The 24,302-nt window shown below is 41.3% G+C and overlaps 2 protein-coding genes across 2 annotated transcripts in view; both read left to right on the forward strand.

Moving 5' to 3' along the window:
• Nucleotides 1-10,397, forward strand: part of LOC144513080 (FERM and PDZ domain-containing protein 4-like) — a 67,689-nt gene extending 57,292 nt beyond the window's left edge. The window contains exons 9-16 of the mRNA XM_078244155.1: nt 383-502; nt 1,010-1,146; nt 1,469-1,595; nt 4,438-4,527; nt 4,675-4,857; nt 4,953-5,091; nt 5,503-6,528; nt 7,006-10,397. Of these exons, the coding sequence (XP_078100281.1) occupies nt 383-502; nt 1,010-1,146; nt 1,469-1,595; nt 4,438-4,527; nt 4,675-4,857; nt 4,953-5,091; nt 5,503-6,528; nt 7,006-10,397 (5,214 nt within the window). The remainder of the gene's footprint in view (nt 1-382; nt 503-1,009; nt 1,147-1,468; nt 1,596-4,437; nt 4,528-4,674; nt 4,858-4,952; nt 5,092-5,502; nt 6,529-7,005) is intronic.
• A 3,566-nt stretch (nt 10,398-13,963) lies between these two features.
• On the forward strand, nt 13,964-18,760 carry LOC144512711 (uncharacterized). Its single transcript, XM_078243589.1, has 6 exons — nt 13,964-14,322; nt 14,566-14,670; nt 15,103-15,248; nt 15,384-15,545; nt 15,869-16,095; nt 17,926-18,760. Exons 1-6 carry the CDS (start codon nt 14,256-14,258, stop codon nt 18,035-18,037), a joined length of 819 nt encoding a protein of 272 aa, XP_078099715.1. The 5' UTR covers nt 13,964-14,255; the 3' UTR covers nt 18,038-18,760.
• The last annotated feature ends 5,542 nt before the right edge of the window (nt 18,761-24,302 follow it).

Consider the following 24,302-nt stretch of genomic DNA (forward strand, 5'->3'; position numbering starts at 1 on the left):
AAAGTTAGGAGAAATATAAAAATGGATGCAATTAGGCTGACAGTCCCTAGTATGGGTCAAGCGCCAATAACACTGGATCCTACAGTTCCCACAATGCAACTCTGTTGGGTCTTACTTTGTACATTAAACCATCCCTGCCCTTCTTTCTTGACTTGCACCCAGTATCAGGACTGAAACTAGGTGCAGAGACTAACATGTTTATTAAATTGATGTTATGTTACACATACCACCTTTACACCAATAATGATTGCACTGTAGCACAAACCTATGGGTTTTTTCGCTGCTTTTTCTTTGTCCGTGCATGTGTTAATTCTTCTGCTCATCGATGACCCTCCATCTAGCTCTTTCTCTCTTTCTGTCTCCTTCCTGTCTGTGACCCCAGGTGACGCAGAGGCCTGGCTGTGACAAGATGAAATGTTTCTTTAGGATCAGCTTTGTGCCCAGGGACCCTGTGGAGCTGCTCCGAAGAGACGCTGTGGCATTTGAATACCTCTATGTACAGGTGAGCAAATTCACCAGTAAAGTTCTAAAACTGATTCAGTAAAATACTTTGTCAAGTTTGAGAGGGATACGATCTAGTGCGTGGTTTGGAAATGATTTTTGATGACAAAGTTACAGAATGGATACTGTCAGGACAACATCCTCATTTGCAAATAAAGTCCTCAAATAAACCCACTCTTGCATAAACTACTTGTCTCTAAAATAATAAATAGCTTTCCCATAGGATTCCTTTGATAATTAGTCAAGTGAAATACCCTGAGAGGAGGAAAGCTAATCATCTTTTCTTGCCAGAGTTCACCCTTTTGTGCTTCCGAGTCCTTCATCAGGGACTGGAAACTGTATCCCTTTTGAAGGAATCTCAAACCACAAAGGTTGAGAACAACTTATTTCAGCTCAGCAGGGATGCACTGCTGCTGGAATTGTTCGATGGAGTGATGCAATGCACTTCACAAGCCCAAAAACGTGACTTTGGGATTCTTATGTAACTTTGCTTCCTGCTTTGCCATAGAGTTGTAACGATGTGGTCTTGGAACGGTTCGGCCCGGAGCTGAAGTACGATGCTGCGCTACGATTGGCTGCTCTGCAGATGTACATCCTTACCATGACAACCAGACAAAGCCAGAAGGTCTCCCTGAAATACATCCAGTAAGTTTGTGTGCAAATGACGTTGTGTGTTTTGACACTAGCAACATAATCTGTAATGTTACTAAACTGTTGTACAGCCTAGAGCTGCTCCATCATTTATAAATAATAGACTGATTTAGACAACAAAAAATTTTTTTGATGGGTTTACAGAAGTTTATCAGGGAATCATTGTCCTATTTCCATCCTTGGTTAGAGACATCTTCAATTGAGTGTTCTTTTCTGTAACTGACAGTTTGTCTGAGATTAAACGTTATCCAAGGTCTGGTAGAAATACTTTTATTCCAAGAGTGACTTTATGCAGAAAACAATCTCCTCTCAACAGAAAGGAGTGGGGTCTGCCACTGTTTCTGCCTCCCGTCGTGCTGTCCAGCATGAAGGAGAAAAACATCAAGAAGGCTCTGACACACATCCTAAAAACCAACCAGAACCTTGTGCCTCCAGGGAAAAAAGTAAGCAGCTCTCCTTGTCTTTCTTTGCCCTTGTTAATAAACTTCTGACACATACACACATGCGCACAAACAGCAGTCTCTCTGTTTTTAAGATGCAATATCCTAAAAATAGCATCGCTGTCATGCTCAACCTTGTAAAGGTTCTCACCCTTGTCAACCTAAGACCCTCAATGAAGCCAGCCCTTGAATGCTAATGTGAATAATAAGCAAAATTAATTGTCAAACTGTGTGCATAATAAGTTTTTCATATCCGCATGTGTCCCAGTCAGGGGCCGCTGACTTTTTAGCTCTTTGTAAAACTGTATTAATGATACGGCCATTGATTCCGTAACACCCATTTTTACTTTGACACTTACAAATCGGCAGCATGCCCAAACTAAATTAACCCATGCAACAGTGTCAACTTAAGCGAGTGATTTACTATCAGCTGTCGTGCAAATAAGGTTAGCTGCACGTTAATCTCAGTTAGACAGTTGGAATGCAATTGTGTTATTTTGGTCTCAGAGAAGACACAAATGCTTCCAAACTGAATTATAGATGCTTGTGGATGAGGCAAAAAAAAGCACTGTACTTTGATTAAAAACCCACAACATTGCTCTTGGTGACATGTTTCTTCGCTATGGGCCCCATAGTTTATTTGGAGTCTATCCCACATATACACCATCATGCTGCCATCACAAGAGCACCAACTATGTACTAATCCTAGCCAAACGTCATGGCTCATAATTCTACAGAGAAAACTACAGAGCCCAGCTCTTTTCAGAAATTACTTTGCCTTTTTTTCTTTTAAAATGACTATATACTTTTGACCCATTTTTAAAGATGGACATCTTTAGTAGTGATGAATGAGCTTGGCCCTGAGTGCCACAGACTGGGCAGGGAAGTAAGAAAGTACTGAGAGAAAATACACTGCTGGTTGTACTCTTTTTATGGGATTTGTTACAAAAAGAAAAATATAACAATAAGTTGTCAGATCTTTAGGCAATCCAGGTTGGGTGTGACTCTAAATTCGGTAATTCCAAGTCTAGTCTATTTTCTTTCACGATATCCATATTTCATATCATTATATGACATCCACATTCTGTCAGTGTGTCTAAGCTCTCTATGTGTCTCTATTTTTACTATAAAATACAATGCATATCCAGTGTGAAACCCGCGGTTTTCTAAATGAATAAATCAGACATAAAGGGTCGATACAATTAAATATTGTCGTCCTACATGTTTACATCTCATAGCGGACATACAGAATATAATAATAGTTCTACCACCCCATCAGAGTTTGCACAACACCCTAATGCACCATATGGATGAATCACATTTGTCCTTTTTGTGTTTGCCGCTGTAATAGCGCTACTTTTCAACCCAAGCCAGTAGATGTTTAGAAGGTAGGTGTTGGAAGAACACAGAAAAGAATGTGTTTATAGTGGTCAGGCTCCTCTGTGATTGGTTAAATGTTTTACATGTTTAAGTGAGTGATATAAAAATAAAAATTATATATATATTCTAAAAAAATGATCTACAAGATAGTCTCCGAGCCATGAAGCGTTCACTGAAGCTGAATGATTGGGCAACATCACTCATCAGCAGAAATTAGCATTGCTCTATGTCCGACTTAATCTACCCAACAGAGCTTCAAGTAGTGGATGAAGGAACGCATTTCACATTAAACACACTGACACACTGATTAAACACACGTCTATGTATAATGTCTATAAAATGTCAGTCATACTTAGGGAATATTGATCGCTTCCCTCCAAGCCTCGAGCAGTATGATGAGCTGACAAACTATTTGCATTCACAGTGACAGTTGATATCCACTCTGTTCATTAGGGAGAAATACAGCCAGGCAACACCAGCAAACAAACTGACATGCAATTCAAAAACATGAATGCTCCAAATTAGCTTTCTCATTAGAGCCTTGAGGTTATCACTCAGTCCTTACCAAAAGAGGCTGCTCACCTAGTTTTGTGGGAAGGCAGTGGTTAAGGCTGAGCAAGAATTTCATAAGAACTGATGTCTGGCAAGGTCAGACGTCCGGTTAGCCGTTTGTTTCTGAGATTGATGGCATTCTTAAATTTAGGTGCAAAATCAGGAGACTGTACAATATATATAGTGTACCCTATTAGTCTGATGAGTATTATAAGTGGTTATAAAGGCAGCTTGATATATGGCACATATACACATAACACATGTCTGTTGTTCTTTGCTTTGTAATTCTGTGTGATCTGTGTTGTTTTTAATTTGTATTTATTTTAACTTTTACTATTTGTTTATTGTAAGGTGTCCTTGAGTATCAAGAAAGGCACCCATAAATAAAATGTATTATTATTATTATTATTATTGTTGTTATTATTATAACTTTTGCATTACAAATGTATTGCCTTCCCTGAGCGTGTGGTGCTGAAATACAAGGACACTCAACATGCCAGTTATGAATAGAAAAAAGGTATATAAAAATCACATAATCTGCTTTGTATAGAAGTGAAGAATTAACAATAAATATATAAAACATGCAAGGTTGTCGATAAGTCTCATTGCAGTGAAAGCATCAGTACAAAAATGCACTTTTGGTACTCTCAAGTTTGAACTTTGAAATTCTCATGACCGTAAATGGCTGAAAACATCCACACAAGCAAGCCATAAAGAGTACCGCAGTAGAGCAGCTCTTCAGATTTTGATCAGATTTGAATAACATGATGGAATATAATGGAAAATCTGTGGTCCAGATCAAAATGGCTCGAGAGTGCTTTACATTCTGACATAAGAAGACAAATATGTCTGTTCAGGTTGAAGTGATTTGGTTTTGGATCCTTTCTAATGCATTACACTTCTCTCCGTGTAGCTGACCGCGCTACAGGCCAAGGTGCACTATCTGAGGTACCTCAGCGAACTCCGACTTTATGGAGGGAGGGAGTTCAAATCAATACTTTTGGTAAGGCCATTAGTTCTGGAAAGTAATTGTTTGTTTTGGAACTGCATCTCTGCCAATGTTAAAATATTTTAGGATAAAAGTTTGTCGTAGCTGATTTGTTTTTGAATGACCTTTAACTGTCGTATGCATACACACTACTTTCTGTAGCAAGGGGAGAAGCAGACAGAGGTGACGCTGTTAGTGGGCCCACGTTACGGCATCAGTCATATCATCAACACCCGGACCAACCTAGTGGCCCTGTTGGCCGACTTCAGCCATGTCAACCGCATAGAGATCCTCACTGAGGATGAGACCAACGTCCGACTGGAGCTGCATGTTCTGGATGTCCGGGTGAGCACAGTTATTCCGCCCTACACAAATGATAGCATCTGTTGTTGTTCTTTCTTCCCTCCTTATACCCTCCCTTTTCTTCTTTTTTTTCACAGCCCATCACACTGATCATGGACTCCAGTGATGCAATGAACCTTGCCTGTCTAACAGCAGGCTACTACCGCCTCCTAGTGGATTCAAGGAGATCTATCTTCAGCATGCCCCACTGCAATAGCACAGGAGGGGAGGACAATAGTGAGTTATTATTAAATGTGTCTGCATGAATGTGTGTGTGTGGTCAGAATCGGATTGGATTTGCTACTCATTTATACAAAAATTTAATTTCAAGAAGTCATTCATCAAAGTTTGCAGTCAGTTTTTAGATTGTGCCTTTCCCCAGCACAGTTTTCGTCGTGAAAGTTGTAGAAACAATTGGCAAGGTCTTTGTCCTGGCCGAACACTCCATATAAACCATTCAAACAAGCTGGGAAGAAAAAGACTCAAGGCTTAAAAATGTATGCTTTACAATGCAGCATAAAACCTCAAAAGTATTATAGTGGCGCATTCAAAAAGTCTAGTGAAGAAGAGGCAGCCACTTTAAAATGTAATCAAAATAAAATATATAACACCTAAAATAACAAGACCTTGTATTGCTGCGTTCTGCAGGTCAGGATCGTGTCCTGGAATGGCCATACAGCACATCTTTGGGGGACAACGAGGAGCCATTACCCAGCCAGGGAGAGGTCTACAACAGGGACTCTGAGTATTCAGACAATGGACGGAGAGAAAACAGCATCTCTCCTTACTCCCAGGAAACCCAAAACCCTGACAGAGACCTTGGGACACGGAGAAGTCCGTTGCCCCCTCCTCTCCCCCCCTCTACCAGACACAAACCTCAAGACTCGCCTCGGAGCGCCAAAGTGTCATTTATTTTTGGGGGGGACCCACCCTTGAACCAACCTAAGAACATAGGCTACGAAAGGCTGTTGGAGAGCCCTGAGGTACCCGAGCACAGACCACCATACTTGCACAACAACACAGACTGCCGTCCACAGGACCGGGTGCCGTTTCAGTTCAGTGGTCTGACGCATGTCTATAGTAACATTATAACTGAGGAAGGTGGTGAGGAGCCACTGCTAAGGGATCTGTTTTATCGTGACACAACGGACGATGCGGAGGATGACGACGACGCTTCCTGCGAAGAAGACTCCACAGGCGGGACACCAGTGGGTGACGACAGAGGAGGTGGGGATGAAAACGGTGGCAACCAAGGAGGAGGGTTAGCCACTGCAGCCGGCAAAGCTTCCTTCCTCGTGCTTTCCGCTTCTACCGATGACATCATCGACCTGACGTCGCTGCCTCCTCCCGAGGGAGACCAGAGCGTTGACGAGGATGACGACGACACACTGCTGCAGACACTCAACCTAGCAATCGCAGCTCCACCACCAGGCTTTCGGGACAGTTCAGACGAGGACGCGGCGCCGGAGGGAAGGCCGCTAAGCACACGTGACAATGATGATATCCCAGTATCGTTAATTGATGCTGTTCCAACACGTGGGGAGGGGGAAGGGAGCAGGGGAGGGGAGAGAAGGCTGGACAATGCGGTCATGAATACTCTACAGGCACTGGAGGCTCTGTCTGTCTCTGAACAGAGGCCTCCGCCGCCACCGCCACCCAACAGGAACAATCCAGGTCTGTTGAATTCTAATGCAAGTACAGTAATGTTTGATCACCATCATTTATGTCTTTGTTTTAGCATTGGATTTTACTCACCGTGACTCAACCCAAATAAATCCTGTGTCTCAGTCTATGGTCTTCAGTCTCTCTCATTTGATGTCATTAGACCACTAAAAATGTGATTTTAATTGTTCGTTTTATCACAGAAAAGTTCAACATTATTGGGTTGTAACTACTTGCTCTTTTTGTAGTTATTTTTTGTCTTTTCTTTTTTGCCATTTAGCTTTAATTCTCTCTTGCCCTCTTTAAGTTAGCAAACTCCCAAAACACATTCGTCACACCAGAGCAGAAACTATTTGTACAATGTGCCTTCTCATCAATTGCAAATATGGTCATAGTTCTGTGCAATATGTATTACAGTACACATTTAAAAAGCAGATAGCTTAGTTAGCTTCATGACCCATATTTAATTCTGTATCTCTTGTCTTCTAGGTGTTTACACGTCTCGAGGCCCCAGCCAAGAGTCGTCCTCCGATTCTGGCAATGAGACCAACTCCTCAGAGATGACTGAAATCTCGGAACTGGCTGCTACTCACAGGCTCAATGAGAGCCACATGCGTCTTCTTGTGGCCACAAGGGAAGGGTACCAACCTTTACTTGAGGAAAAAACAGAATTCCCCATCTCACCCAGCACAGCAGGAACAATACAGAAGAAAGCCCGTAGTCCAACACGACACCTTCAGCCTCCAGCAGTTCCTCCAAGACGAAGCCCCCTATTGGACACCGCATCATCAGGGCCGGACAGCTTGGTGGTGAGGTCCCAGACTAACCTCTCATGCACTCTACAGCGCCCAAGTTCCACCACACCAGGAGGCAAGCATCACAAAAAGTCTGCAGACTCCAGTGGGAAGTACAATACCTTCAGCACAAGGGAAGGGCATCAGGGTGAGAGTGGTGGGAGCCACTGCCATCTTGAAATGGACCAGCGCACTTCATTCTGTGAGAGAGGGGAAAGTCAAACAAGACAGAGTTCTTTTTTGGCAGAAAATCCTGTAGCTGAGGGCGTTGCAATGAACAATCTCCCCAATGACCATCACAGAACCCCCCGCCCTCCCTCCACTACCTCTGATCGCCTGTTAGATGTTGCCAACATGGGGGACTGTGGTGCAGATAATGGCACTGCAGCTGTTGAGCAAGATGAACATCTAGTTGTAGCATCATTGCTGTCCCCAACCAAAAAATCCAGATCAGAGGGGACCGACCAGGGATCGGACATACAAAATGATCATCCGCCAATTTCTAGACAGCAGAGTGTTGCACGGTTGTGTGAGTACCATCTAGCAAAACGGATTTCAAATTTGCAAGGAGAAGCCCACAGTTCACTACAGGGTTCTCTGTGTTCATCACTGGATGCTGGTGGCAGCACGAACAGTAGTGCCTGTGCCACCCCGACTGACTCACCACTTGGCCCTGGTGCGGTTGAATCAAAACGCCATCGTTTGCAAAGGCACCCACTTTCTAGTTCCTCCTCCTCATTACTCAGGGTGCTAAACTATGAAGATAACAAACCTGGACTTCCTCGTGGCGTCCCTAGCCAGAGCACTCAGGGAAAGGATCTCCACCCTCATGCAGACCCTGCCCTCCTTCGGAAAATGCTGCCCAACATTTACCCTCCTGCTGCTGGGGCTGAACCAGGCCGGCCCTCCTCAGCCACAGCGTCTAAGCATAAAGAGACCACAGGTACTGGGAGCAAGAGGCCCCACAATGATCTGCATGCTAAACAACAGGCCTGTTTTAAGGGCCTGAACCAGAAGGAAGGCAGTGAGGCCTACAGACAACTAATTAACTATCTAACAGTCAGCCAGATGCATCAGGGAGGGAAGCTGCATAGTGCAGGCATGGGAGGGGCAGTAAAAAAGGACACCAGGCGCTTTATCACTAGTAACCCTCAGCTTGTCGAAATGGTTAAGAATAGGGGGAACACTATTGCTCGCTGCCCATGTATGCCTTCCTCCATATCATCCCCATTCCTCAGCCCAAATGTAGTAACCCCTAATGCGACCACCGTGCAGCTGGCAAATAAAAATCCACAGTCATACCATTCTGCCACACTTCCTGCCAAACTCAAGAGAAGTTCTGACATGCATGCTCAGAGACTGAATGACATGAATGAGAGTTTAGATTTCAGGCAAGCTACTGCTGAGAGAAGAAGCTCTTTTTCTGGCTTGGAAAGTGAACTAGAGAGGAGTGGTATGGACCCAGAGCACTTCCTGTCACTGTATAAGAGAGAGGGCTGTATCAGTCGTGATGGGGCATTCATTACAGGTGGAAACCGTGAGGGTGGGGGTAACACTAACCGTCCCCCACCTCGGTCAAGAAGCCAACCTAGTAGCAGCACTGAGGACTGGTTCAGATCAGACCCGAGGGCAAAGCATGCAGTTCGTCAGTCTCCTCAGTCTCGTCCTAATGATTCTCTTTGTTTCTCTGCTGCCCCCAGTGTAAGTGGTCAACGAGCAGAACTCAACACCATCTCACTAGGAAGGGGAGACCACCCTTCTGCTTTTGTCAGGCAGACATCTACTGGCACTAGGGCTTGCATCACATCTCCAACTCCCAACCCACAATCTCCACCACCTCCCCCACCACCACCACCACCACCTCCTCCACCTCCTTTGTCTCTTCCCTCGAAAGCCAACTCTAGCTCCAGCAACTCAGGATGCACACAGGATACCATCCATTCAGTCCAGTCCCGGCAGAATCACATTCAGGCTGTTAACCCAACCCTACAGCAGACAGATCCCTTCTGCAATAGCCTGCAACGGGGACGGGAGCTCAAGCGCAGCTCCAGCAACGTGACTGCCAGTTCTGGTAGTGTGGAGGTTCTGTTTGATAAGCCCACTCGAAGCCGGAGCCAGCAGCCCTTGTCACCATCTGTGCCCCAGCAAGGTGAGACCAAAGTCCAGCGGAGGCCAACAAGGAAGCGGCTCTCCAAGAGCTACTCCCAAGGATCTGTTTCTGCCCACACATGCTGGTCAACAGGCTGTACAATTGACAGTAGAAGGGCGTCTGTGGCATTTCCATTGCAGAAAGATGCTAAACACATGAAGGGCTCTCAAAAACTGGACACCAGTCCCTGGAGATGCAATGGGCCTTTTAGCTATTGTTTCTTTAAACGTAGGAGTGAGGTAGAAGAGGATGAGATTGAGTGGGAAAGGCCCAGAAAAAGCCGTGGTGAGAACGATATTGAGAATGGCAGTGCCGCTGCATCAGCCATATTGCCCTGTGGCTCGGCAGTGGATGTAGCTGGGGAGCAGCTTTATGGGGAGGTCCTCAATAACATGAGCTTTAGCGACCGTCTCGCACGAATCAATGCACTCAAGGACCGCATGTATGGCTTCCCTTCTGGCTTCATTGACGTCCGCCGTGACGCCAGTGAGCTCATTGCACTGGTGAGATCCAGCGTAGGTCGCTGCGATCGTGGACCCCAGATGCCTCTCCAGGACGTATCCCAGTTCAAGCAGCTCCTCTCTGTTGAGTCAAAAGAATTAGGCCGGGCATGCCGGAGGATGGCACAGGCCCACAGTAGTCCTGAGGAGATGCTGCTGGCTGTAACTTGTAGCTTCCAGGTGCTATGCTGTCTCTGCGAAGCTTGTATGTGTCTAGTTCGGGGGCTCGGAGCCTCAGCCTCACACCAACAGAGAGAGGTTGTGGCAAAGGTTGACGAGGTTGTCATGAACTATATCTGTTTACTCAAAGCTGCTGAGGCCGCCACCGTGGGAGCACCAGGGGAGCACAGCGTGAAAGCCCTGGTCCGCCACTCCAGTACCATGTCGGCCATTGCTAACGCACTCACCCGCTCCCTTAAAACGCTGCTTAGCAAATAGAGCCTACTGTGTGGCCTACGCAGTCAGTAGAAGTCTGTCTTTAAGCATCTTGCTATTTTTGGGTCTGCTGGAAAAGTCATATATTTTTCATATAAGGTCTGGACATCTCCATATCAAAATCAACAAAGACTTGTTGCAGTTGCCATTAAAGTAACAAAAAACGAGAAGAAAAAAAATGAGTACGATGCTGAAAGGCAGTCATATTTGACTACACTTGCATTTTCTGATGACAATATTGTAATGTATATTTACAACGCCATACTGTCACAGACCTTTGTAATATGATATGTACCTAATAGATACCCTTTTACCTGTGCATTATGTAACTTATTTTAAAAACTGTATATAATGTACATACATACAATATAATTATATTATTTGCCGTAGCAGTTCCAAGAAGCCATTGAGTGTTCAGCTTAATTTGCTCTAATATTGTTCAGGGCTGGAGTGAATTCACGTTCAGTTCAATCAGTTCATTAAGTGCAGTTTTACTACAGATATTTATAATGTACATGTAGAAGTATAAGTAAATGTGTCACTGTCAGTCCAGTGAGAAAATTGTTGCATCATTTTATTCACAAGATTCAACCTAATCTTAGGTTGAATTTCTGAATGACTATGTAAAAGTGAACTGATTTCAGCCCTGTTGCATTACAATACAGTTTTTTTGCAAGATGAGAGGAACATTTGTTGGAAATGTTAAGAATACTATTTATTTACCACTGCTTCATAATTAACCACATAGACTATTTTCAGCTAAGAATGACAAACAGTAAATAATAAACTATCCCCCTGAAAAAAAAAAAATATATGAAACTATAAAATAATGTGTTAATATGAACAATTTATAAAATATTTTAATTTATTACGAAATTTGTCCGATTGACCACTGTGTTAATTATATCTACCGGTAATACTTTTTAAGTTTTTGTGTTTTATTATCATCTGTTTTGGAATGAGTTCTGTGCTTGAATGAATTATTATTCCACAATATGTATCAAGATGCAGTTATCTCTCTTGAGAAGAAATAAAATTCCTGTTTTTTTTGTTTTTTTTCAATAATCCACCATCCTATTAAAAAACATTTTACAGATATTTCTGTGTCTCTTGGTTTGAATGGTCCGCTGTAACATACAATAAGCACTGGTGTCTCAAACTGAATGCACATTAGATTTTAACATGTTTTAACATATTTTTATCTAGCTCCAGATATTTGGTTATTATGTGTATTAAGGATGCAGTAGAGCTAGTTTCAAGGTACCTTTTAATGTTCTTTTGACTAGTTCAAGGGTCCATGACAACTGAAGCACTGCAGATGGCCGGACTACTGGAGTTCAAGCCTCTCCGTGACCTATTGTGACTAAATTTGAAACCTTAGATTATATATTATAAAGGGTAATTTGACATAGCTGTTGTATCCTGATAGCCTACATAATGTGTTTGTTTGCCTAAAATACTAGAATGTATGTGTTGTCTTGTCAAGCATCCCTCGTACTAAAATGTGAATGAGAAAAGAATACCCAGCAAGTGGCATGCAGTAGCTGGAGCTGCACCTGACCTGAAGACACGTATTATCCCAACAAGGAAGGAAGGAAGGAAATATTGTTTTATATGAGTTTAAAATTCAGTTTAATTGGCAACATAAAGATTGAGAGATTGAGGGTTAAAATCCAATGACTCACCCACCACCTCCACCATCCCCTCTGTACATTACAACAGTTCTTTAAGGTTTAGGAAAAAAGATTGTGATGAAAATCAATAGTGAACATTTCCGTGACACGCGGGACACTTTTAGTGTAAATGTTTTACGTCCACCTTTATGGCATGTACAGTGTATAACAGTGTTAGAACGTACAGCGTCCACCTGGCATGTACAGTGTATAACAGTGTTAGAACGTACAGCGTCCACCTGGCATGTACAGTGTATAACAGTGTTAGAACGTACAGTAATAACACTTACGACATTTTGTATGACTTTTTATAGATTTCTTGACATAGCCTAATACATACTACTACTATTACTTACTTTTTTATAATAAAAAAAATCATGATATACAATACTATGAGTATACTGTGAGTGCAGTATGAAGAAAGCATGAATGGTGTGAAGGAACTTCTCAGTTGTGGTCCGGAAACTCTGCACTCGTCTGGGGAGACAACAAGAGGGAGAGAGTTTATTGGATTATTGTGGTTTAGTAAATATGTGTCCATTTCTTTTTCTTAAGGAGCAATAACAGACACTGAGACACAAGGTAAAGCCATTTGTGCTGAGAACTGTAGCTTACAAGCAAAGGACGGGCAGTGTTTTGTTAACATCATTTAGTATCTAAACTGTGCCCTAAGGTCCACTGGATGCAGCTGCATTGCAATCCAGCTGACACAAAGTACGTAACAAATGACATGCGTGATACATATTAATATTAGGGCTGCAACCCTTGGTGAAAGAAGGCCAGTGTGCTCAACTTCTCCTACAGCTGATTGTCTGATATTAAGTGCTGTGGGTTTTAGCCAGGCAAAAATCTCCCAAGTGACATGACAGACAAAATAAGTTGTAATGTTTCGTGATGTTCAGTTTATTCCAACTCTACGGACAGCAGGTCAAACAAGCTATGCAACTTCTGTATCTCTGGTATAATAATGGTGGGCGACCGCACTTTTTTACTTACTAAACATACACAGTGCTTGGAAGGGTGTGTTTGATTTAATGTTCCTGTATTTGATTTTTTGATGACCAAACCACACAAATTATGTCATCTGCACCGGTCAATTCCAAACATTTTTGTGGTTGGCTGACAAATTACCAGCAAAATGGTAGGCCTATGGTTCTGAAAGTTTTGTCAACATTCACAAACGATTCTGTGCAATTACACAATTTAAATAAATGCACTGTGTGTGTTCAGGGATGCATGCAGCTGAGGGCGGGAGGAGATCATATTATTATAATTATTATTATATTATTATGAAGGTTGTGGTAGTAGTACCGGATAGAACTACAATCTGCTTTCACCCTGGGCTGCATTATTTTCATTGTTTTATCTACAAAATGTCAAATTCAAAACCCATCTGAGTGGAGAAGATGGAACCAGCTAGACGTTCTCAGAGATTTATGAGAACTAACAACAGCACTGCAACACCAAGCCTACCACACTCACACTTCTTCTCTGACAGCTTACCAACAGCTCTAAAACTAACACTGTCATCGTTGTCATGAGCTGACACCATTCAAACAAATTCATATGCTTCATATCGTCTATGAAAAAAATCTATCAGTGCTAAGTGACATAAACATAAATAATTGAATACACGTTTAACACTGTATGGTGTGTGTGTGTGTGTGTGTGTGTGTGTGTGTGTGTGTGTGTGTGTGTGTGTGTGTGTGTGTGTGTGTGTGTCACGTGATCTTTTTCCCAAGCAGCAGAGTAGTGGGGGAGGACCATTGGGAGGACAGGGCTACCTCATTTGCATATTGGGCGCGTGTTCTACACATGCTGCAACGTTCACCAATCAGGACGACACATGCAACAAACCACGCCCGCGCGGCAGCTCGTGTCGCGCGCCTGGAGCAGACAAAAGTTGTCAGTCGCTCATTGCCTTTTACAGCAGACTTTACAATCGCGGGTTTTTTTGTAGTATTTAGTTACATTTAAGCAGGTTTACCTTTGTAGTGGATATTAGCGTCCTCAAAAACTGGATTGACGCCTTTAAAGCAGCTGCCGAGGTCACCAGCTGAAGTCACACTACTAGCTAAGGTTACCGTGGAAAAGATAGTGTTGGGCACCCTGTGGGGTTTAAAGTTTGGCTAACAGTAGCATCACTTGCAGGTAGTTTGCTCCATATCGTAACATAAGTTTGGTCACAATGGCAGCTGTCTGCCAGCCACGACGTGCCTTGGTGGAAATACCTGCTCCACAGCCCAAAATTGCAGGTAAGTCTGAAATATGACAGTTTTTAATTTAGGCTGCAAACTTAGTTCTTTGTGCAGGACGCGCCACTTTACTTTGCTATCATGCTAATGTTATCACAAGCGCGCGCCAACATGTTGTTAACAATCATTTTAACGTGGACCACTGCGTCACCTTTTAAACAATTCTGGTAAAACGTTTCAAATTAAAAACACGAGCCTCTGTCACCCAGTTTTAATTTAACGTTACGTTTTTGTTTTTTCTAGCTCGAATGAGAAGGTCCTATCTAGAAATTCTAAGTGCACGTTTGGCTCCATCTCCATTTCCAAGATGGAGAAACTCAACTTCAAACACAAAACGTGTGCACTCACGTAAGTACGAATCAAAACTACTCTCTATCTAACGTTACCTGCAAAACGAATGTGCGGTTGGTTTGTGAGCTGACTTTATATGAAGCACAATGGAAAAAGATAACTTGTTAACGTTATAACGGAAATTGTGTTTAGTGTGAAGTGTAAAGACTGGTGGGTTTTCAGTGTTTTTTTAAGTTTTCCTTGCTATTCAACGTTGGGGATTCTGACATCTAGCAATGAAATTAAAATACTGTTCAGACCGTAAAGCTGTTCTGCTTTTATCTGACCATTAAAAACATTTCGGAAGTAAATTCCACTACTTGCCAACTGAAGACTAGTCCCAATTACGTTAATTACTGAAAATGCAACTCACCCAGTGATTGATTGTTTGCCACAGCCCTTGTTCGCTCTGGTTTATTATTGTCTTAATTGTATCCCTTTGTTTTGCAGTGGACTTATCCATTGGTGGGGTGTGGACTGGGAGGATAGAGGAGCAGCAGCAGCAGCAGCAGTGTGAGAAGATGGACGAGCACCATACCCCTCTCTCCAAACAGCAGCTTGTACAGCTAATCAGATCCCTCATCTTAGTTGAACAGGTATCCACCCTGGCCATTTTGCTTCACTGTATTCATAAGAGAGTTTTCAACCAAAGCAGAATTTTAGCAGCCAAGATGTAAAGTAAAATGTAATGCAATGTAATCTGAAAAATAATGTATTGCCTTGCATCCTAGAGCCAAGAGCCCAGGATCCTAGCATCTGACTTGAAGTATCTCCAGGAAGACCTGCAGCTGAAGAAAGCAAATGTTTACAGGTCCATACCCTATTCACGGCTTGGCTCCAACAGGGATGCTCACTGCTACAGAAAGGCATATCCTCACCTGGTGGCCTTCAAAGTGAGTATCATTAGTGTTAAGCCATGTTTGTGTAAGTGATGACTTAGGGAAACCTGCAGATTTAATTTTACTTGTATACTGTCCAATTCTCATGTGCAGGAAAGTAATGCATTTTATTTTAGATTTATAGTCATTGGCTCTTCATCATCTTCATCTTTAAGCACATCGCTGCTATTCTTTTCTCATTGAGCTATTAGTCTTCATAAAGTGAATTTTTGGTCACTGATATATTAAAAACTGCAACTCCATATGTTACCTGGCTCTGTAAGCTGGGTGTTTCATTGTGTCATTCTAAGCCGTTATCTACTTATCCTCCCCCTCAGGTTTCGTGTCAGGAGTGGGGCCAAGTTCTTCTGAGGAACAAAGAGTGGGACGCTGTGTTGGAGCACACATTGATGGCATGGCGTTACACCAACGAGTTGCCACAGTGGGATACAGCAAACCATAATGCTCTCCGAGAACAGTGTTACAGCATTTTGGCAGCTCACAGCCTCACTGCTCTCCAGCACTACCACCCTGGACCAGACAGAGGACGCGAGCTGTTCAGAAGGTAACACTTTAGTTTGTAGAGGCTTATGAACAGTCCACATACGGATCTTAAACAGTACATACGTTGATAGTGTGCCAATATTCACACTAATGATATATCCTTTTATAATCGGATTAAGGGAAAACTCAACAAGGAAATTATCATGTTAACAGCTCAGTTTGGTTGCTTAACCCAGCCTTTCTCAACTGGGGTGCTGCGGCCATCTGGCTTTGTCAAAACATTTAGGCAGAGCGGGAGGCAAGGCAATTTTATTTATATAGCACATTTTCAGCAACAGGGCAATTAAAGTGCTTTACATAAAACATTAAAAGCAATTAAAAACAAATAATAAAAAAACTAAAGTTGAATCGGATAAAATACGAGAATAAAATTTGTAGTGCAGTATGAGAAATTAAAGAGGCAACATCAAAAAGGTCTTCAGCCTTGATTTGAAAGAATAGAGTTGCGGCGGACCTGCAGCTTTCTGGAAGGTTGTTCCAGATGTGTGGAGCATAAAAATTGAAGGCTGATTTCCCCTTGCTTAGTTTTCACTCTGGGGACAGAGAGCAGACCTGTCCCAGATGATCTTGGATGTCTGGGAGGTTCGTAGTGCATTAACTGATCAGAAATGTGTTTTGGCCCTAAACCATTTAAGGTGATGCGTGAGCTGGGAGGATTTTGGATGAAGCGCAGAGCAGCTTTCTTAAAAGTTGAAACGTCCCCTTATCTTCAGTTTCGCTCCGGTCCCACTCACACCACGAGTTCGAAGCATTCCCTAGTCCGTCTCTGCGTTACTGCAGCACAAGCAGTAGCCTAGATGCAGATGAACTGCGCCCGCTCTCCCAAGTGCGCCTTGTCCAGTGGACCTCTTGCTGGCAGAGCTCTGGGCACTGCGTTTTTTTTTTTGTTTTTTTTATTTGGAGTGAGCAATGTGCGTAGAGTTGGAAAGAAAAGCTCTATGAGCAACAAGCAGAAATTCTCACTACTCTGCTCACATGCTCTGGTGAAAATGCATTTTAAAAAAAAAAAAAAAACTACAGGTACAACTTATAAAACTAAAGATCATCAGCCACCTCATTTGTCTCGCAATCCCCTTTCCTCATCAACGTCAGGGTCAGCAAATGAGGGCTACGTCACCATGCAGTACGACCATAACGTACAGTGTTTTCCAGTACAGCGGCCTCTCCGCGACTGACAGAGCAGAGGCGGGCTTGTTTACTTCATAGATGAAATGGCGCTCAATCCTAAAACAACCTACGAGTTGAAACGCAGAATGACATCCATTGCTTTTTTTTTGAGAAAAACATACCTGGATTGAGAATGATGACTTGTTATAAAAGTAACGTAGCTCCTTTGGGGAATTGCTCACTGTGTAGCCTACTGTGTGTTGAGAGAGAGAGAGAGAGAGGATATGATGGTAAAGTGTACATTGTAAATAAATGTACAGTGTAGGTTTCACTGTTAAGCAGGAGAGGAACACCTGTAATTGTCAGTTATTGTTATAGAAAACACCTGAGGGAGCATCCTCAGAGAGAGATGGTTTTTATTTAATATTTGATAACAGGCCTATTTATTTAAGAGAATTTTATTTTTTTTCATTTACATGTTTTGCAGCTGTATATTTTCAAACGGGGTAGGAAACTCTGCATTGTATTTGATCACAGTCGGTTTTAATTAAAGTGCTTATAACATCTCATATGTGGCTTTGATATACATCTGAACACTTGGCCCACTTCGTAGAAAATTGGTATTCATATAATGTGTATCTCGCCATTCAGCCTAAAAATACCGAGATATGATTTTTGGTCCATATCACCCAGCTCTACTAACGGATGGCTTTTCTGTTTCTAGGTTGAATATGGCTCAGTTGCACAGCCAGTCAATTGGGCCATGTATACAGGAGTTGCAGAGGATTATGGGATGTGCTGATGACTCCTCCATGGACACAAGAAACACTATCTGACCAGCTGGCTACACCCCAGTAAAAAGTGTGCTTAATAGATGACCTAAATTATGTATATGTGGTACAGGACCAAAAACATTTTACATGGTAGTGTTTGTTTGGAAAAACCACTACAGTATTCTTCCAAAGGGCATGGTAGCAACTTAAAATCTGCCAGATAATGCAGGTTTGAAAATGTAATAAACTACCTCCTAAATGGTTAAAAATGCAATAAAACCTCTTATTTAATCACATTGCATTTTTATATCAATTGGAAAGTATTGTTAGGAATGTAACATTAGTTGCATGGCAGACATGTATTGGTTAATGTAACGTTATGTCCATATGTTAACTAACCGTGACAAAAAACATGTTTTCTTTTTTTAGAGGAACATTCACATTCTGAGAAATGTTGCGTTTGGTTGGTGCTGGCAGCAAGATCATAAAAATGTTTGTATATTTTTAGAACTTTGTATGGAATGACTTGAATTGACCATTGAAATGTTAAAAGTATGAAATGGCCTTGTTGCTATAATAGTGTGTGTATTTATGTCCTTGTTGCTGTTGACAATACTTGAAACTCTGGTCTTTGACCGTAGTTATGTATTATATGTATGTCTTGTTTATAGAGAATTGTTGGTGTCACTGATTGCACTGGTGTCATTTGTCCTGAAAACTTGAAAATGTTTTGATAAAATAGATTTTCCTAATTACAATAAAGTCATTACTATGTACTATTGAAAAGCTTGTTCATCTTTAGTGTTCTGGCCTCAATAACAATACATAAATGCGTTGCTATAATGTTGTTGGTGCTGCGTGGTTTCTTTTTGTTAAACGGTAGCTGCTAAGATTGAAGCGGCGACCATGCAGTTACCAGAGAAACTACAGTTTTACCAAATATGTAATCTGCACCGAAACATGCTGATGTGACAAGATGTGCTGCTTTATATTTTGTTTTCGTCCGATAAGTGGGAATTAAAGCTGTTTTTTTTGGAGGGGGGTTGTAGTAGAATTACAATTAAAAAGCCATGCTTCTTTTCCCCCCCCTCAACATTACAAATCTGTATGCTCACAGTATAGTTTTGTAGTTAGGCTAGTGTTCATCTGAAATTCATTTGTAGGCTGTGTACCTTGATTAGTAGGCTGGGATAGCTGATTTGTAGACTGTGGCATTAAAGCACCCTGATTGGATCCTGCTGCCTCTTAAAGATGGGTCATTTAGTAGATAATAGGATTAATGGATCAATCATTTGTCCACTCTGGCAGTGTGAGACTCCTGCTGCTTAAGTTACCATTGTACACCACTAGGTGGAGCTCACGTTGCACCATTTTCCAACATCCAGTGTCACTGTCATCAGTCTGGCTTGTGACTTCAATTGAAAAGCAATGTTAATACTACTCAAACAGCTGTTGCCATGGCACTATGTAGAGTTTAAATGCTATTTAGGGTTCAAGATAATGAATTGGGGGCTGAAAGGGTGAAAAGCTGTTGGCTAACATGCAGACTTCTTGCTGTGCGATTTCTATGTCAGGAATAAAGAATTAGCTGTAATATTACTTTATTACGCATTAAGGGATATCTATAGTGACATTGTTGTCCTTTGGGGATTTTGATCTTCTATGATATCTACAATTTTTGTATAGGAATACAATGTACCTTTATTTGGTTGTGTTGTTAAAAAATCAGGATTAATACAACTATTTGTCTCCAAGGTATTGCAGAGAGAGTGGAACATAGTACTGTTACAGCCATGACAACTAAATATATATAAATGTGGCCAACCCACTTACATAAATGTGTAGTGTTAATTTGTAATGTGTAAGTTGAAGATTAATTTGGTTGGGCTGGTGGTGGTTCAGACTCCCACAATACTTTTTTCTTGAGACAGGAGAAACTGTTTTTTTTTGCCTCTAATTACAGAACATAATAATTGTGCAGTGGCGGATAGTACTACATTGTGTTTGTCAATGTCATCACAACAAATTAGCTATTATCATGGCTTGCTCATAGAGAAAACATTGTAGCAATATCATAGAAATGTGCATGTGAAGACAAGGTAGTATTTGAGCATTTGAAAAAAACTTTTCAAATGCCTTAGTGAGCCTAATTAAACAAGTTAAATGAGAGTATATATTGTCCTCCTTAACTTGGGAACCTGTGATTTGCTACCTTTCCTTCACCTTTTGGAAAATGCCTATTGGAGTTTGGGTTTAGCGCTTCACCAAAAATCTCCATTGTTGAAGCACAACCGCAAGTATGTTTTTCAACTCATCATAGAAACATGTTGACAATTACCACTTTAAAAAAAAAAGGTCAATTGTTTAGTAGCAGAACTAGAAGCTACAGTATTTCACATATGGCGTAAACACATGGCCTGGTTTCCACCTGAGATTACACCTCTAAGAAAATGTTTTTCAAAGATTCTCTGGGCTAGTTTAGAGGCTACCAAGACATCCTTAGCAAAAATCAGAATCTAATGTACAACGAGGAGTGTTTAGTAGTAAGCACTTTAGCTTACTGATCTTGGCACTGTAGATGAAACAACCCTTCAAAGAGGTCCAAGGCACACTGAAGTAGTGTAGAAGTTAAAATGCTATTATTATGACATGGCTGCAAAGATAATAAAAAAAACAACAATCAAAGCATTACTGCTCTCCTGTGCCCTGGAAGTTTTTTTTTAAGGTTGCCTTCACTACAGTCCCGTGATCAGAGAGTTACCAGCTACAGAGGCAGATCTCCCTGTTTGATTGCCTCTCTGCATAGCTGTTGCCATTTCATAGAGCAGTAAATTCTGTAGTTCACATCTACACTATAAATACCCCAAACAGTGCTCCATTCACCTTATCCAAAATCAGCAATAGTTTATGTTCGCAATACATTCTCTCACTAGAGGCTAGCCCATGAGTGAATGTAAGAATGTAATTTAATTTGCTCATAGATAGTGTTGCACTTCTGTATTAATGTTATAATGAACAATATATCTACGCAGCTAACAATAAACTGTGGAGCTTATGCGAGGCTTGGATTGTCGGGGCTTTTTCATCATGTCGTTTTTGTGCTTTAACCTAACCTACCCTTCACTAGAGCTGTGTAAGATCAGGGAACTGTTTCATTTTGGCAATGGTGATACGTAACAGTTTTGGAAGGCACTGACAAATGATGTCGTCCTGCCGCTAGGGGTGTCAGATAAGAAAACGCTGTGTGATGGAGGACATTTACTTACTACATCTTTTTCTCTTTTAATTTGGAGGATTTGTTGAGTTTGTAACGGTCCACTGACCAGTGGTTCCCAGATTTCAGTTAAAACGTAAATATGACAAGTCACATAGTACCTCCTGACTTAACAAGTTGACAAGAACTACCTGGATGCACTATTAAGATAATTGACTGACATACAGTTTGAACAGAAGATACTGTGGGCTCCAAAAGAAAAGAAAACATTTTTCCACCCATTATTTCATAATATTTATATATGCAGTTTTCATTCATAAAATGTGGACTTTGACAGTGGCAGCACCTGAACTGGAACACGAGGGAGTTCAAGTGTGTTCTAAAAGAGCTGAAAAATCACAAACTGCAGAAATAGATGAGGCAGGGTGAAAAAAAAATGAAAGTAAAAGTAAGTAACAACACTTCCAACTCATCCCAAAATAGCTCCTGCAATGCCCTGGACATCACAGATAGAGTGTGTTCCTGTAGAATGACTAATTCCCTCTTGGTAGATTGTGAGGCTTACAGTACATTGGTGCTTCTTATTTCATCTCCAGCCATCTAATCTAAGGGGCTGATTTACACCTGGGATGCCAGGTGAGTGTAATTAACGGTAATTAACTAGCTGGGATGATAGAAACCCAGCACTACTGAGTCCCGAGGAGTCACAGAAGCGACTGAGAGAGAGTGAACACAGTGACTGTACATGACAGTGTTTGTACATGACTTGAATAGTCTTACATAGCTAAATTCCTCTCATAGACATCTGTACTGACATTCAAACATCTGTCGCTGCAGCTTGGGCAAACAGCTGAAAGAAAGTGAAAGAGCATTTTGATGCCATGTAACCAGAATTACAATGATAAATCCAAAGTCCTACGCAGGTACCAAGGACACTGATAAGAACAGCACGGGCAAAATTGCTGTCACAGTACTGGAGATGACCTTTACAGTCTTATTTTCTTAAAGTTTAATAGTGTCTTACAACAGTAGGCTCCTTCCACTGAGTAACCAGTGCGTTGGTTCTAATTAAGAGAGCTGTGGGCCAGTTATGCCTGTTATTGTATTTCCCAAATGATCACTTAGATACACTGCATTTACTATAAGTGGTCATAGCTTTTCCATTTGTGGCCTAATAGCCCCCCAAAACAGTTATCACTTTGGAAGAAAATGCCACTGATTGTCAGAAGTACATTGAAATCTTTTAGAGTGTTCAATTTGATTGGTGAATGTTCATTCACTGTCTGAAAAGGATTAAATCAGCCGGGCAATGGAATTCACAAGGGATTGTTTTGGAAGTACAACAAAAATAAATGGTTGAAATTTAATTCTGAATAATGGTCCCCTCAAGCATTCATTTGCATTTATTGTGCATTCTAAATCGAAATTAGTTAAAAGACCTTGTTCATATCAGACATTTTGACATGTCATCGAGAAAAGTCACATGCATTCAGACTTTTGCTACTTTTTCAGTGTGAACACAGTAGCTACAGTTCAAAACCGGTTTAGAAATAATATGTAGTGTGTACTGGGATATAGCTATGTGAACCAGCAGTACTCTACTGAAAGCCAGAGTTTGGAACCAGTAATGCAATGCTTGGGTTGTCAATGGTTAAAGGAATAGTTTGATATTTTGAGAAATTAAAAAAAACAATTTGTGGTAACGGTGTATAGGACTATTTCTTTGCCAGTTTTTGTATAGATAAAAAACAAAACAAGATACTCTGTGACATGTTAATTAGTGAGCATAAGAGATGCTAGCCGGGCTAGCTGTACCCCCTCTGTTCCCAGTCTTTGTGCTAAGTTAAGCTAATCAGCAGCTAGCTCCAGCTGCATTATTAAATAATGAACGCGCAGACATGATAGTGGTATCAATCTTTTAATGTAACTTATGGCAGGGAAGCGAATGAGCGTTTTTCTCCAAATGTCAAATGATTCTGTTAATCAAGTCACAGTTACCTAATCATCAATCTAAATTATCTTGACTTTCTACTTCACATTCAAATAATCATTTTCAGATTTCTCCTGGGATTGCATTGTGCATTTCAAATTGGAAAATTCCTATGCAAATGTAATCAGAGGCCTCTTTGTCAGCTGCACTTCAAATCTCTCACAGTTGGACACTTTATCCGCTCCTTTTCTTTTACCAATATGTCATTTTTTATTTCATTGTGGTTTGAGTCTTTGGTCTCAAAATACTTTTTAGCATAGATACAACCTTCCATTTATACTCGTTTTGTGGATATGTCCAGTGAGTGAGCCCAGTATTTTTGGTTAAGAGCAGTTTGGTTTTTTTCAGCTACAGAAGAGCAAGGCAATTTGTTCGGTGGCAAAAGTTCAAGAGAAATGATTGAGCTCTATCAAATCCTGAAAACTAGTCCAGTTTGAATCTCTATACACAGGGATGTGTAGTTTTTACAAATACATCTGCAGCTGTGTTTTAAATAGTTTTTCTGGTATATCTTTTGTTTTAAGACACTGCACAGTGGAGATAAGCAGACAAGATGGTAGAGAAGAGATGAGGAATTACATGTAACAAAGGTCACAAGTCGTATTTGAACCTATGGTCTGCACTATTATCCAGGGAGCAATATTCCTCTTCTGCTCAATATAAATTAAGTAAGTTGTTTTTAGCCCAAAACGGGTCATCATGTTTCTCTCTCTCTCTTCCACCTACCTCATAAAAATCGAGGCTCTGCGGTAACTTGGCTGATATCTAAATTGGATGAACTTTACATGCTCAGGGACTCAGATATTTATGTGACGTGGACACTAAGCACATTAAATGTCTTTGACCACTGACAACGAGTGAGCATCATTCAGCGGGATGTGTTTCTGAGGGGATAAATGACCACGCCACGGCACTGTCAAAAGTAATTACGTCAAGCGGTTTTGGATGACCTATAAAATGTTTGGCTCCCAAATCTCTCAACTGCAAATGTTTAAAAATGCGAGTTGATTCTGCGTGTCCCTCAGGTCATTGAAAGCAGGTGCTCATGAATAAAGAACATGTTAAATATGCGTGAAGTTATTAATTACAAGCCTGATATTTTTACAAGGTGCTTCTGTATTTTG

Source organism: Sander vitreus, chromosome 24, assembly GCF_031162955.1.
Source record: "Sander vitreus isolate 19-12246 chromosome 24, sanVit1, whole genome shotgun sequence".
Lineage (NCBI taxonomy): Eukaryota > Metazoa > Chordata > Actinopteri > Perciformes > Percidae > Sander > Sander vitreus.